At 36.7% G+C, this 16136-nt stretch overlaps 1 protein-coding gene and 1 long non-coding RNA gene across 2 annotated transcripts; both read left to right on the forward strand.

Moving 5' to 3' along the window:
• Positions 1-11557: 11557 nt before the first annotated feature.
• On the forward strand, positions 11558-12641 carry LOC111884696 (uncharacterized). The gene is made up of 3 exons (XM_023881014.3): positions 11558-11809; positions 12033-12302; positions 12380-12641. The coding sequence occupies exons 1-3, from the start codon at positions 11558-11560 to the stop codon at positions 12521-12523; spliced, it is 666 nt and encodes a 221-aa protein (XP_023736782.2). The 3' UTR covers positions 12524-12641.
• A 1601-nt stretch (positions 12642-14242) lies between these two features.
• LOC128132052 (uncharacterized) lies at positions 14243-15446 on the forward strand. Its single transcript, XR_008229980.1, has 3 exons — positions 14243-14299; positions 14550-14738; positions 15311-15446. It is a non-coding gene; the product is annotated as an uncharacterized LOC128132052 (long non-coding RNA).
• The last annotated feature ends 690 nt before the right edge of the window (positions 15447-16136 follow it).

The raw sequence follows: 16136 nt of genomic DNA on the forward strand, positions 1-16136 counted from the left end.
GTGGGATTACAAGAGTCCTGACGAAAAGGCACGTTTTCAAGTTCGAGAAGTGAAGGGTAAAATGTATGTTACTGAGTTCGCGGTGTAGGTTGGGTTTGTGAGTTACGGGGCCGATTCTGGTAAGAATCTCGGAGGTCCTAACCATCTTGGATTTAGCTCTCCACGCTTTCCGAAGCGTATCAAGCCTTCCCAGGGTGAGACTTCCAAAAGGATTTGGTCTCTCACTTGGAATTCGAAAGGTTTCTTCCTTTTGCTTCTCTTCCCAGTCAAGGGCCACTCCCTTCTGAGTCAAAGTCGTAAGAGGTTCCGTAATTCGCGAGGAGTTCTGAATGAATTTACGACGGTAGGTCAGCGAGACCTAGAATTTGGCGGATTCCGTAAGCGTCTTTGGTGCTGAAAATTCTCAATGGTTTTGATTATTGGAAGGGTCCACAAGAATTCTCACATCACTAATAGTGTGTCTTAGGAGTTCGACTCTTCAATTCCAAAACTCGTATTTAGAGAACTTCGCGTAAAGCTTCTCTGATTGTAATGTTTCCATGGTTTGTTGTAGATGCTCTTTATGATTCCTTCTTACTACGAGAGTAGATAAGTAAGTCATTTACAAGGACAGTGACAAACTGATCCAAGTAAGAATGGCGTACCCTATTCATTAAGTTAATGAATACTATGAGCGCATTGGTCCTATCTGAGGGGTATGACTATGGACTCGTAGTGTCCACATCGAGTTTGGAAGATTTTCCTCTGGACATCCTTCTCTACAACTCGCGACTGGTGATATTCGGATCTCAGGTCTATTTCTGAAAGGTAAATCGTTCCTTGCGGTTGGTCGACCAATTCATCTATGTAAGGTAGAGGATAACGGTTTCTAATGGAGATCTTGTCGAAGTCTCCGATAGTAGATGTTTCTACGAAACCTTCCATCTATCTTCTCGACGAATAAGACTGAAGTTTTCTGGGGTGAGAAGTTGTGTCTTTCCATTCCATTCCTGAGTAGTCATTAAGCTGTCTGGGCGGTTCTTGTATCTTTGTGGGTGTTAGACTGTAGGGCGATCTAGTTACAGGAGTCGTATTGTGTTATAAGTTTGTTCGCATGACGATGCGATTACCTGAAGTCTTGGGCAGTCTCTGTCCTGAAGTTCATATTAGAAGTCATACATGGTTCATCAATCACAGTCTCGCGTATACGAGTCGTATATAATTAAGATTGAAAAGGTAGTCGAATAAATGATTCTTCTTTAAGCTCACATCCCAACAAGGAAAAGAAGTTAAAGCGGAATCATCAATTCTAAACCTATAGAGCGTTGATTATATACCACCCTTATGTATACATTCTTCAGCGATAGATTAACCGTATGGGTCTTTGGATTGAACTTGACGTACTGTACGAGTGGTACTTCGGGGAGGTTTGCTGAGGTTTCTTCGAAAACTATAAGAAACAGGAGGTACTCTATGCATGAGTACTTCGGAGTTCTGAAATGATGGCTTCGCTAGAAAGGCAATTTCGGAGAAAGAGGTATGCGCATGAAACTGGCATTGTGCGGTTCGAATTGACACAAGTTGTATGATAATATCGAACATACTTGGAAGTAAAGACATTACATTTGAACATAAAGTCGTTACAGACAAAACACAACAATGCAACTTTTAACAGAGTTATAGTACTTTAGATTAGCTACAAGACTATTGCTGCGAACAAGGTATACTACAAAAGATAAGTATATGCAGCACGAGGGTCCCTTAACTAACGGGATCTCGCAAAAGATAAGACTCTAGTTGCACTAGATTCAAACAGTTTTTGAGTCTGTTACAACGAACGCCTTAGATACTTTAACATGGGTCCAGAGTAGACTCTACTGCGGCAGTTATCCTTAGTATCTTCCCGTCTACGCCTGAGTTCTTTGTTATTGGACAGTCCTTTTCGAGGTGTCTAATCTCACCGCATTGGTGACATATCTAGCTTGTACTAGCATTGGTGGTGGAAGTGAGGTGTCGAGTCAGAGTTATGTGGACACAGGTGTTTTCTTTGTTCATCCACTTTGAAAATTTCCTTTTATGGGGTCCGGTTTTTCCACTACTATCGTGTGCAGGGCTGATCCCGATGTCAGGGACTTGAGAAATGGGTCGTGCCAGTGCTCCACAGCTACGGGCATGGTGCCCTACTTTGTGGCAGTTGCAGCATTGCATTTCATGACAAGCCCCGTTATGATGAAAGCTACACTTGTTACACTTCGTAAGTTTTCCCTCGTATGGTCTGATCGGTGCTGAAATGGCAGGGTTGCCACTTGTTGTTGTTACATGGCAAGTTTTTGGGATCGCTTGTGCTCCTTACGTGCTTGGCAATTTCGTTTCCTCTTCTCGGTTTTACAACTTTGGAAGTTCGTGACTGTTGTCATTTGTTGGCTTCCCGGATTGGTACTACAATCGGAATTGACGACTCCTTTGCCAGTCTTGTTCGCATTGTCAGAGTTGATGTGTGCAAGGAAAGCTGTCACAACAACTGTTACCGCGACTTGTAATGTAGCGGCGTCGATATGGAGGATAGGGGTTTCATTGGTTGGTGGGCTATTTTTGGATGACGACATGATTCTGTAATACGAAAGAAAAAGGGGTTTGTGAGCTATTACGGTTGAACCTGTATCATTTTGATTCTGACTAAGAGATGAGTTATTATACATGAAAACTTAGCTTATACACGTTATGATATAATCAAGATTCGGTGGATGGTAAAATGTTTGATTCTACTCTAGTTTCACATCCCAACGAGGAAAAGAAACTAAGTTAGAAATCTCACATTTTATCTTCTACCATGTCTTCGTTATATATAACTCAGGAATGTATAAGCGAGAAAGTCATAATAATAACCTTCTTACGAATCCTTTTTAATGAACTAGAATTCCTAGTGAAGGCTACCATTGACTCTAGATGTACTTCGATCATTCAATTAAAGAGTAAGAGTATGTTCTCGAAGGTTTGACCTACATCCCTATGATGCAGTCCTAGTACGGAATAGGAGTATGTTCACGAAGGTGTAACCTACATCCCTATGATGCAGTCCTAGTACGGAGTAGAAGTAAGTTCATAGAATGGTCTCAAGACGTTTGTCGTCCAACACGGGGTACCATTGGCTGGTGGATAATATGATCCAACCTTTGAAAGACCATTGGGAATGATCCATGAGTTAACCGACCCTAGTCAGTTAAACTACCCTAGTCCAATGACTTGACTAGGGTCGGTTTCAGATAGACCCCAACGATAGTATGATGAAAGGTAATTGAAAAACGAGTGACACGAAAGTTAGCCGACTGTCAATATCATCGATGTTTAAGATGTAAAAAGTTTCGGGAAAATTGACCTTGTAGTAGGTCTTACATCCTATACGGAGTTGATAAGTCTTTGACAGCATAAAGACCTAACTAAAAGTACTCACTGTACAAGGTAGACACATAGAAAAGTGCTACACAAAACATAGATAGCAACACGGTTCTTTTAAATAAAGAAGGAAAGTAAAGCATCTCCTATTGGCGACAGTCACCCCTATGGTGAACCCTTAGTTCAGCTAGTTGACGTTCCATATCAAGCAGGTATCTTTCGAACAGCCTTTGACGTACTCGAAGCACTATGACTTCGGCTCGGGTTTCAGCTAGTGCTTGCGGCAGGGTCTCATGGTTTCTCTCAGATCTCTGACTTGTGTGATCAAGGCGAATGGTGCGAATGGTATGCATTCTTGCATTGGAATTAACCTCTTCGATACGTTGGAGAGTCGTCCTGCCCTGAATTTCATTTCGGGCAACACTACGGATCAGGATTGGTAGAACTCTGTCTGCTGAGCTCCCTTCGTTTACGTTGTAGAAGTTTCGGTCTCCATTAAACGGCATAGGTTGATCTTGCTCTTCGCTCCATGTTTCCAAACATTCTACCCAAGGAGGCGTCGGGCCATGAAAAGCCAGACGAGGATTAGGATTTGGAATGGAAGCTACCGGGGGTAGGTTATCAACCTCGGGTTCGGAGTTATCATCATCCGAAAGGTCTTCAGCATGGTGATCATTCAAAGGGACTGGATGATCATTCTCGGGTTCTTCTCCAAACAATCCAGCATTGCCTTCATTCGGAAGTTATGAGTTTTCGTGGGGATGGAGTCCAGCCATGTTATCTATGCGAGAATTGGGGTAAGAAAATAATTATTAGACGAACTATCTAGATAATTATTAGATAATCTTAATTAGTTACATCACTATTTGTAAAGTGCATACCAGTTATATGTAAGCAAAACAGGATAGGCCTTCGAATAAGTGACCTTAACTCCAAATTCACAAGGAATAGGGGTAAAGAAAAAATTTCACAGATCCTAAGTCTATGACATCCTAGTTACATATAACTTTGGTGTATCCACTTAGCAACTATCGACCTAGTAATGAAGATCCTTTTTAGTTCTCAAGTATGTAATTATAGAAACACAAAATACTCCTATAGTATTTTAGACTAAGGTTCTGTTATAATGTTCTCATTGTGCTAGTGTTGGTAAGTTTTTAGACTTGTTGACACATCACAACCATTCTTGGGCATGTGCTAATCACTCCTCGAACCAGCATAGTTGATTAGGCTATGCCACTCCCAGGACTGACCATACATCCCCAAGCTTACCTGTGATATTCAACAATTGTAATACTTTTGTTCTTGTCATTGTGACACGGATTTTAGTATGAATGCAGGTACGTATACTTAGTTAAATATTTTATTATTTAAAAGTATAAACTCTTTGTCAGAGTATTTTTAATCTCATTGTATTTATAGTTAGTATATCTTTTATGGGTTGATATACTCAATTCACTATAAACAATGCTCTGATACCAATCTGTCACACCCCAAAACCGAGAACGGCGGAAACGTTCTGGAGCGGAGGACGTCATGAAATATATCACAACAATGCAAAGTAGTAAACAAGCAACAACATCGTCCATTGCATTAATAGTATAATTTTAATTACAAGTGTGTTCTTTCGTAGAATAAATAACATAATTAAAGTTCAAAATAAAAGAAGAGTCTTGACTGCCCTGTTTTCACAAAACCTGGTCGTCGTACCTGTCTATTCGTGACTTAAGAATACAAGTTATTTTGAAAGCGAGTATCAGTGATTGCAAAGTAAGGACTTGTAGAACTGCAAAGTAAGGACTTGTACACATTTGGAGAAAGTTTGTATAAGTATGAAAATGTGTTTGAAAACCCTAGAAAAACCCCATATTTCCTATTAGTATAAGAAGTAGTCTTCTACCACGACCTAAATGTCTTGAAAGTAGCCTTCTACCAAGACCCGACTGTTTTGAATGTAGCCTTCTACCAAGACTCGATTGTACGACTATTATTATTCAAATCTAATCTACCTCATCGATTATGTGAATATGATACATAGTAAACGTATTAATAATATATTAACTGGAGTTTTATATCCTTTTTTAATTGTCATATATACAGTGTAAGTATTGTAGTATTTGTAATAAGTGAATACTATTGTACTAATTTGCCTTAATTAAGGGTTAAGGCATAATGTGATGGCTAGATCTCATACTAAACGCTCCCCTGTCAAGAGATTTTGGAAACCAAACGCGACCCCTGCATGATTTCAAGCCATGAACATCCACATTATTATGATAATGTATACCCAATATAACTATCACAATGTATTAGTGATTCATTGGTATAGTTAGATCCTATAATTGTTCCATCCTATAGTAGCTTATTATGTTTGTTCTATTATAGTGTATTGTAATCGCATTTACGTAATCATATTCATGTAAGCGTATCTATGTAAACGTATCTATGTAAACGTATTCATGTAAGCGTATCTATATAAACGTATCTATGTAAACATATTCATGTAAGCGTATTCATGTAAGTGTATCTATGTAAACGTATTCATGTAACATGTAATGTATTAGTATAGACTCATGAATGAACTGCCACTTGTGTGATTCCTTGTAATTGGAATGGTAAGTAGTATCTCCTAATTATACCTATTATAGTTACTAGTAATGTACGTCTATAAACTAAAGTATGCCTTTGCTACCCAAAGGTACCGAACTGATTGAGGGAACTTTTATGTCTATATATGTATAAATGATACATAACTAATATTTAGACGACATTCGGACGAGCAACCGGTGCTCTAATACCACATCCCAACGAGGAAAGAAAATAAAGCGAGCTAACCGTCCTAAGTCCTTTAAACATTATTTATATAAATATACATATCCAGGCATGCATTTGACAATATAAAAGCATAAAATAAGTTTTGTAAAACCTTTGAAAAGTTTAATACTAAGAAACAATCACTTCATGTCAGTTTATAAAACGATTTGAAAGTATTTTGTTTGATAAGACAGTTTAAGTATAAGGAAGACCTTTCTTTGAAACACATTTGTAACAAAGTTTGAAAGGAAACATACAATATGAAAGACAGTTTGACAAAGATTTTTAAACATGTATAAATGGTTGAGAAAGTCATTTGGAGAAATCTGATTGGTAAAACTGTTAACGTATAGTAAATCCATTTGCATGCTAGTTATTAATCACATGTGATTGACATAATAACTAGCATGATTCATCTTGTATTCCCCCCATATAGCATTTATAAACATTTAGAAACATTTAAAAGGTTAATTAAGGGGTTTGAGCTCACCTGTAGTTAGTGCTTTGGATGAACGGACTTTATATGATGCTAAGTGTCAAGTAAAGACTTGAACACACACAATGATCCTAGTTAACATATAATATCACATATATGCATCCAATTAGTCTTTAAATAAATAATTAAGAAAGTTTAGACAAACTGGGACATGTAAAGCACCTTATATAAGTGCTATAAGTCCCAAGGATTGCATCTAAGTGTTGTAGGACACTGCTATTCAGTTTAGGGTTCAAGGGAACCCTTCATTTGAGTTTACGATTTGGTGACCATAACTCATTGAGTTTATGGTTATAAACCCATAAGTTTACGGTCGTAAACTCGTTCTTCTTTGACCATGTGTTGTTTTGAAGCTCTACAAGTCCTTAGAAGCGTTTCTACTTGAAGTATAAGCTTATGGAAGTGAATAGGGCACCATTTCACTCCTAAATGGAGTTTACGGTCCTTGGACCATTTGCCTTTGGGTTTACTACCATAAATCCATATGGTTTATGGTATTTTGAGGTTTTCAAGTTCTAAGCTCATCAAGGAAAGGATCTATGCTAGTTTCTAAGGCTTAGAAGGGACTAGGGCACATTTTGGCACCCATTTTATGGTTTACGGTGCAAGAACACCTTGGACCGTAAACACCTTGTTCTTGTGTTTCTTGGGTGATTTCTTGATATATGGAAGTGTAAAAAGCCTTAATATACTCTAGGATAGAAGTAGTTACAAGATAGAGGCTTGAAAAGGAGTTCACGGCCCAAGAACACACAAGTGTTCTTGGTGTTCTTGAGGATCTTGAAGATCTAGCCAAATCAAGGGTTTTCATGGATGAAATCAAGAGTGAATCAAGTAGAAGTAGTGTAGTAACACATATATGGAAGCGAAGGATTACATATGTGAAGATTGGGATGAAAACTTGAAGATCCTTGGGAGACAAATCGGGTTTCTCTAGCTTGAAATGGAAGAAATGAAGGAAAAATGGCTAAGTGCCATATATACTCCATGGATTTTATGGCCATAAACTCAAAACTCTTGGAGTTTTGAGACTTCTATGATTCACAATATGCCCTAGAGTATACGTCCTATGTTTACCTCTTGAATGATTAAAGCTCAGAATGCTCAAACGGATACCAAACGCGCTAAAAGGTAGAAGAAATGAGTTTGACTTTCAATGAAGTGTTTCACTGTACAGGATACAAAACTTCGGGTTGTTACAAGTACTCTTCTAGCATCATCTCCATTAGATTTTCCCAGCCCACTGCGTTTGCTATTGGAAGAGTCAATAACTTGTCATGGCTGTTCCACCATATATGGGCTCTGTCAGAGAAGGTGCAGGCAACAAATTTCTCTTTGCTCCCTTCTCGGCACATGCATAACTCAAAAAATCGATTATGTCATCTCGAACCATCACATTAGGGCAATGACTTCTCCACTTGCATCGAAGGATTTGGGTCCACAAGTCATGAAGTCTTTGTATGAGCACTCCCTTGTGTGTCCGTGGTTAAAGCTGTTGGTACCACTACCCGATCCACCGGTACCACTTGCATTGATTTGAGTCATGACAACTATCACTGCGGCTATTACTGCCGCCTGAAAGACAACAGGGTCATACAGGGGAGGTGGTGGCGGTGGTGCGTTGTTTTTGCTTTCGTTCGAGTTCTTAAGTGGCATCTTGTAGCCAAAAGGTTTAAAAGACGAAACGAGGGTAAGTCCTTAGATGTTACAAATCGAGTGTATTATGAATCATAGTTATCTTAGTTCTGACGTTTGAAGAAATTCATAACAGAGGTCTATGCAACACAGACTTATGAATTTGATAGTGACTATCCTCTTAATGAAGTTATGGAATCTGTTCTACTGTTACCTAGCTGGTATGATAAAGATAATAAGCCTGACACATAGTTTGAGCAGTGTAATCACTAACTCACTAGATCATATTAGTTAGTTAATTATTAGTATGACGTATATGGTGCTCTACCACCTTATGTGCCTCGGGAGGGGTTTTTGTTCTAGTTATGATGGTCCTGAACTCAGCTGTGAGGGTTTGTTGTTTCTGGGCTTTCTTATGGTTCTCCTATTCACTATAGATCATGCTTCGGGTTTTACCATAGATTTCCATCACTTCCTGATGGAAGATTTGAATCCTCGTATGATTCCTTCTAGGAACCCTCTTTATGAATCCTCTTTGGTTCCTCCTTGATTCCTCTGTTGGTGATTGTAGTTGAGTGGCTATCTATATCTAGGTTGCTCACACGAGAATGGGGATGTCTAAAGAATCTTATGAGGTTAATTAAATCATTTCTTCTATAATTATTGATGATCCAAACTGGGTCCTCCTATAGTCACGCAGTGCATGCAAGCTGTATATAACCAAGATCAAATACATAATAGGTGATCCTACTCCAAAACCACAACCAAACAAGGAACATGTAGTAGACCGTAGATCACCAATTCTAAATCTATAAATTCCCAATTATATATAACCCTAGAAGCATCCACTCTACAAATATAGACCTACCAGTAAAGGTCTTTTAGTTCTCATTCAAGTTCGTTATAGTGCCTAAAATACTCCTATAGTATTTTATCCTTATGTTTTGTTCTAAGGATACTTTTGTATATGGAGTTACGTAAGTTTTAGACTTGTTGCAACAACACCATCACTCCCAACCACAAGTTGGTCATATCTCAAATAAATATAGATTATCAGGTTATATTTATTCCAGATATGATTACATAATTGCTTAGGTTTGACTGTAGTGTCCAACATCTAAATACTTTTGTTTACTTTGTTCTTACTTGTTCTTATTGTGATACTTGTTCTTAGTATACATGCTTATTAGTAGACTTATCGTAACATACTTATATCTTAAAAGCATACTTTTAGTCAGAGCACTCCGGCCGCATTGTATTTATAGTTATATATCTTTTACTTGATGATATACTAAGTTCGCTATAAACAATGCTCTGATACCAATCTGTCACACCCCCAAACTGAAACGGCGGAAACTTTTGGCGGCTGATGACGTCACGTATAGTATCACAACAATTGAATAATAGTAATCATGGCAACAACAACCATTGTATTAATAGTATAAGGTTTACATTACATTTGAATCATACACGATTGACTCCAAAAGTAAATAACAAGTAAAGGCTAAAAGCTACTATGCTCCATCTTCTTGAACCTGGTGCGTGTATCTGTCTACTAATGTCCTGAGAATACAAGTAGGTGTTGAAAGAGTATCAGCATAAAGCCGGTGAGTTCATAAGCATTTTGTTTTGGAAAAACTGATCTTTGTTCTATCGAAAAGTACGTTATGTTTCTCTGGAAAACCTTATATTTTCTAATATGATGAATTTTAAGTAAAAATGATTCTTACTAGTTCCTCATGTGAGTACGTAGTGTATCAAAATCATATACAAACCAGATCGAACAAACAATCGATTGTGTGGTTCTGCCCCAAGCCCACAACCAAACGAGGAACAGGGAAATGAGGCGGAGACCACACATTCCACTCGTAGTTGGATCCTCAAGTCCATAATCCTGAACTATTCACTAGATACTTACAAAGTTAACTAAATTGGTCCTTTGATATCTGTTGAAAGTGTTCATCAAGAAAATCCATTATTTTCTTATTGAAAACATTATTAACCAATTCTTTTTATAATTACTTAACTCATACTAGCTATGTATAAACCAATATCAAATAGACGATTGATTGTGTAGATCTGCCCTAAGTCCATAACCAAACAAGGAATAGGAGAGATGAGGCGGAAACCACAAATTCCATGGTTTGTCGGATATTCTTCATGCATAGCCTGGATGCATAAACTAAGGAATTACAGAATTATTAGTGAATGTTCATTAATGAAATGAATAGTTGTTTATAGAGTACTAATGTTTACCATGTAAAATCCTATATTTTCCCTAAATGTAAGTTATTGAATTATCTGTTCGAAACCAAATAGTATAAGCATCTACCATACTTATGTTGTTAAGCATTGTTCTCTTTGAAAAGCAATATGAATATCTTTGTATGAATACTCTTGTATGAAAACCTTTCTACACTACAAGAAAATAGACCTTTAATGACGCGCAAACAATGACACTCGCTAATAGACGACGCGCATTTGTAAGTGCCCTAAAAGATAATGTCAGTTTTGCAAAATCTGAAGGATAGAGGGCACGCATTTGTGCGCGCCCTAAAATTAGTGTCAGAAAAGAAAAAAAATAGAAATGCGGAGGGCGCCTTTCATAAAATGTGCGTCATGTAAATGTGTCACTTTATAATTTTTAAGTGAAACACGCGTTTTAGGCGGGAAATGAAATCGACGAAAATTACCCCCGCCTATTGAATCCCAAAAAGTTAATCCCCCGCCTCTTCTACTTAGCAAGAAAAAGCCCTAGATCCCTCATCTTCATCTTCAGTATCATCAAACATCTCTCTCTCTTGGAATCAGATTCTTGAAAGATCGAAACCCTAATTGTAGCCCTAACTACGACATGTCTTACCAACCGTTATCTTCAAATCGCATCATAAACGACCACCACCACGACAACAGTCGGCTGTTGCCGGAGCTATTGGTGGAATAGCGGTGGGATTAGCGTAACGGGGAAGCATATTTTGAAGAGATACGTACCAATCTGAGCTCGATCTGTATTCAATTTTATCTTACTACAAGTTTTGGTCTTTTCAGATTTCCAAGTGTGGTGGCTGTGAATACTCCATCATCAAATAGTTTGCATAAACACGACGTAATAGAAGAAGGGAGGAAGTGCTAGAATTTCCTAAAAATGAAACAGATTTGGGTGTTGTGGAGGAGCCACCGGTGGTGGCAAGTGAAGTTGAAACATCTAAGGACAATAGTGAACTGAAAGTTGAGCCAGTGATGAAGGAGGCCGACGGTTGGACTTTAAATGTTAAAATTAAAGTGGAAAAGGATCCAACTCTCAGTGCAACATTGGGATTGAAGACGAACATAAGCTCTTATTTGAATGCTGAGATCGTTCCTGGTGTATATTCTGATGAAAAACCACCATTTGTGGTGGAACTTGATGGATCTCATCCTTTCTACACGCTCGATGCATATGAGGAGTTTTTTTTTGGCTCTAATGCTGGCAATATCATTCTATTTGGGAAGGTATTTTAGCTAATTCAGTTACATCTCAGTTGACCCTGTAAATTACCATTGGTTAAAAAATGTCTTTTTTCGCTGAGTCCTGTCAATTGTGATCTTTGTACTTACGACATTGGAGTTTGATCTCTCTTGGGAACTTGCTAGGTTCTCTACTTATTCTATTCGTTCATCTGGAAAGAGGTATTTCTCTATATTCATTCATCAGATACAGTAGTACTGCTTGAAGGAAGAAAATATTTATCTCAAGGAAGAACATATTTATCGCAAGGGTATTCTTGTCATTTGTTCGTTGTCTTTTTTAGGGAGGAACCCTAAAACTGATAAAGAAGAAAATATTTATCCGAGGGTATTCTTGTCATTTGTGCTTAACAGACCAAATCCACAAGTCATTGTGTCTTGGAACGGACTTGTAGTTTCATCATTTGCTAGAGCATCCAAGATCCTCAACAACGAACCTGATGTAACAAAATTCAATTTTCCTGTTGCTGGAACTGATGTAAGATTGAATCTTGAAATAAAGATGAAAAGTTTACTATTTTTCATGTTTTAAATTAATTATTTTTGTAAATTTAGCCACAGGAGTACATGCAGGTTGCAAAGAGATCTTTGGTGTTCATAAAGGAAAATCTTTACGACTCCCAATCTAGAAGGCTGCAACACAGTTTCAGGAAAGGACCTTCAAAAGCTCCAGGAATCTTGGATGATTATGCATCATGATTTCAGGGTTGTTAGATGTGTATAAGTATGGTCGTTAGATTTCATGGTTATCCTGGGCAATTGAACTTCAAGAAACACAAGTATTCCATCTCCCGAACTCTGTTATTATATATTTCTATTTAGTGAACCAAATTTTAGCTTCTTTTTTTTTATTTGGTTTATAGGATGAGGTGTTCCCTGACAAACTGGAGGTGGTTATTTTATACGAAAAATTCATACTGTTTATTTTTAAATATCCATGATTCTATAAAATTTTCACTTGAAGAGTAGATATCTCAGTCTTCTATCATGTATGTCATTCTTAGCAACAATCAATAGAAAAATATGTGAGCAACAAAGCCAGACTAAAGGGGCATTCAGACCAGGCCTAGGGAGAACAAGTTAGGGGTAGACCAAATCTGTCAATAGCAATGAGAGTACCTTTGACTCCTTCCTCCCTCTTTTACTTTGTTTTCTTGTTTTAAATGTGTAAACCAAATTGTTTTAGAAAAGAAAAAGAACACATTTGCATTTAAGTAGAGCACTTAAAGGTTTGATTTAAACAAGTAAAAACAAAGGGTAAATGCCACCCTTGGGTTCTCTGGTATGAATTCTTACCAATTATCACTAGAACAAGCATGTGGTGACTATTAATTTCATATGTGAATATTAATTGTGAATATTAATTTCATATTTCCATTGCATGATTATATCTAATTAAAAATTTTAATTGTATGCTAATTAATACTGCAGTCTTCTTGTGTGGAATATTTGATAATGATGAATGACAATTTATCATCACTTTTCCCACTAGCTCAATTGGATATTGGTGGTATACATCTTGATTCTCATTACTTATGTGCCATTATATCCACCATTGTTATCCTTCCAACAGTTTGGCTGAGAAACCTCAGTTACTCTCCTATATTACAGGTTCTAATTTCTATATCCTTCAGTAATTTTCCATTTTTACCCCTGACTGAGATAAAGGCACTAATTCCAGAGGTTTTTTTGAGCAACTTTTGGAGTTGTAACATTGGCAACTGTGATTCTATTTTGGTGTTCTTCACACTACTTGTAGCTTTAATAGTTCCATATTTTGGCAACGGACTGTTTTTATTAAAACTAAATTACATTTTTCGTCCTTGATTAAAGTTGTTTCTTTTTTTTATGTAGTTTTATGTCTTACTTGAGGTTTCTTGTAACATTTTCGGTCCCTGTACCAAGTAAATGACTACTTTTGGTCCCAAAAATTTAGTCATTTTAGTTGGAACATAAACTAAAAACCTCAAAATAAGGACCAAAACTACAAAAGAAAACATGTTGGGACTAGAATTGAAAAAAAAAAATCAGCTATACATAAGAACCAAAATGTAATTTATATACTTCTTTTTATACAAACAACACTTAATATTAATTGTGAATTGGTAATCTTGAACTCATTTACAGGAGTTGTAATGGCCTTGACTGGATTTGTACTCATGATGCTTGTAGTAAGTTTCACATTTTTATTCTTCATTTTATGAATAGTTTCACATTTACGAGCAGGATCTTATCAGAAGCCCTTGTTTCATTACTCAAAGTTTTGACAATCTCTGTTAGTGCCATTTATTTTGTGATTCTTGTTTCAACAGATGTGTAATGGCACAAACAATCAAACTAATTTGGTCAGTTTCAGAAGGTCACTAATTAACATGCATTCATCCAATTTGTTTTGTTAGGACAAGTAATAAATATATTGTTCTTGCAGTGGGAATTCTATTGTTGCTGAGCTACATGGTGAAGTTGGGTGGCCAGGTAAGCACTTGATGTTTTATTCTAGAAAAAGAAATGTTTATGCATATATACATACATACATACATACATACATACATAAATACATACAATAAAAATGTCAAAACAAAGCTAGAGGCTTATTCTTTAAATTTACATATGCAGATAAATCTGTTACTTGATCATCAAAGTTTTTTCAAACATCAAAACCGTGTTGATTCAAAACACCTTCCAAATCCCACCTCTTTCATTTGTATATTTGTTTTTTTTGAAGCATCTTCTAGCTATGGTGAACCAAAATACACTCAAGGAGAAAACATCTAGTGGTATGCAGGGTGTAAACAACGAATGGTGCACACTTCTTCACCTTCTTGGCTGTTGTCTTCTTTCACAAGCACATCTTCAATCATCATGGGGTTCTACTGAAAAGAAAGTTAATGAAGCCATTTCTTGCTTTTTTTAGGTATGTGTTATGTGACATATCATCCACTAATGTATCATTTATCATTCAGCATCTTTTACTTTGATGGGTATAGATACAGAAGGGTAAAATGGTCATTTACTTGCATTCAAACAGTTTATTCATTTAGTAAAAAAAGGGACATATATATAGGTGTGTTTCTTATTGACCTAACAAATACAAAGGGGTAGAATGGTCATTTACTTGCATTCAGATAGTTCACTAGGGGGTGATTCTTTTTGACATAGTACATACAAAGGGGTAAGATAGTCATTTGATTTACGCACATTCAGACAGTTCATTTAGCCTAAGAAAGGGACATAGGGGTGTTTCTTTTTGAATTCATATGTACAGAAGGGTAATAGGGTCATTTACTCACATTCACATAGTTCATGCAGTCAACAAAATAGACAAATACGTAGTTGTGTTTTCTTTTTGACTTAATGCACTTATTAATATGGCTATTATTATTATTATTATTATTATTATTATTATTATTATTATTATTATTATTATTATTATTATTACTATTATTTATTGCTATATGTTAATGTTATTTTTTTATTAATATATAGGTTAATTAGTTCGGAATCTAACACAGCTGGAAGAAGGTCGTGGATACTTTCATTTGGACTTGGTTATACAAAAAGGTTATATAGTTAGGGAAAACCTCTTAATAGCAATGTACAATTAGGTCCCCTTAATACCCATGTATTACAATATATTGTATTTTTGTATGACATTAAATTTTATGTAATGGATTATATTTTTTATATATGATATATTATTTTCTATTATTGGACATTAAATGCAAGTTTAATTTGAAAATTAGTAAATCCATAAATAATTTTTTTTTACAATTTAAAATTATGATACGCAAAAATGTGTGTTATCTTTATTTATGACATGGCCTTTCTTGACATGGGCTTTCTTGATACGCATTGTGTGTCATAAACACGCGCGTCGTAAGGTTACGACACGCGAATGCATGTCGTCTTCCTTTATGACAGGGCCTTCCTTGATACGCATTGCGCGTCGTAAACGCGCGTCATAAATGTGCGTCGTAAATGCGCGTCGTCTATAGACGACGCGCAAAAGCGCGTCGTCTCTCTTTATGACAGGGCCTTCCTTGACACGCATTTGCGCGTCGTCTGAGCGTTTTACGACGCGCAATGAGCGTCGTAAAAGGCCTTTTTTCTAGTAGTGCTATGAATACCGTAGTGTGAATACTCTTGTATGAAAACCTTTGTATGAATACCGTAGTGTGAATACCCTTGTATGAAAACCTTTGAATGAATACTGTAGTGTGAACGCCTTTGTATGAATATCGTAGTGTGAATACCATCCTGTGATCACTTAGTAGATACGAGTTATAGAATATGGATCGAACATAAAGTCGAT

This window comes from Lactuca sativa, chromosome 2 (assembly GCF_002870075.4).
Source record: "Lactuca sativa cultivar Salinas chromosome 2, Lsat_Salinas_v11, whole genome shotgun sequence".
Lineage (NCBI taxonomy): Eukaryota > Viridiplantae > Streptophyta > Magnoliopsida > Asterales > Asteraceae > Lactuca > Lactuca sativa.

Bases quoted from the DNA above. Each gene is read 5' to 3' on its own strand.
- LOC111884696 (XM_023881014.3), top strand. From the start codon at position 11,558: ATGAAGGAGGCCGACGGTTGGACTTTAAATGTTAAAATTAAAGTGGAA. The intron at 11,810-12,032 runs GTATTTTAGCTA...TACTGCTTGAAG, and splicing joins ATATCATTCTATTTGGGAAG to GAAGAAAATATTTATCTCAA. The intron at 12,303-12,379 runs GTAAGATTGAAT...TTGTAAATTTAG, and splicing joins TTCCTGTTGCTGGAACTGAT to CCACAGGAGTACATGCAGGT.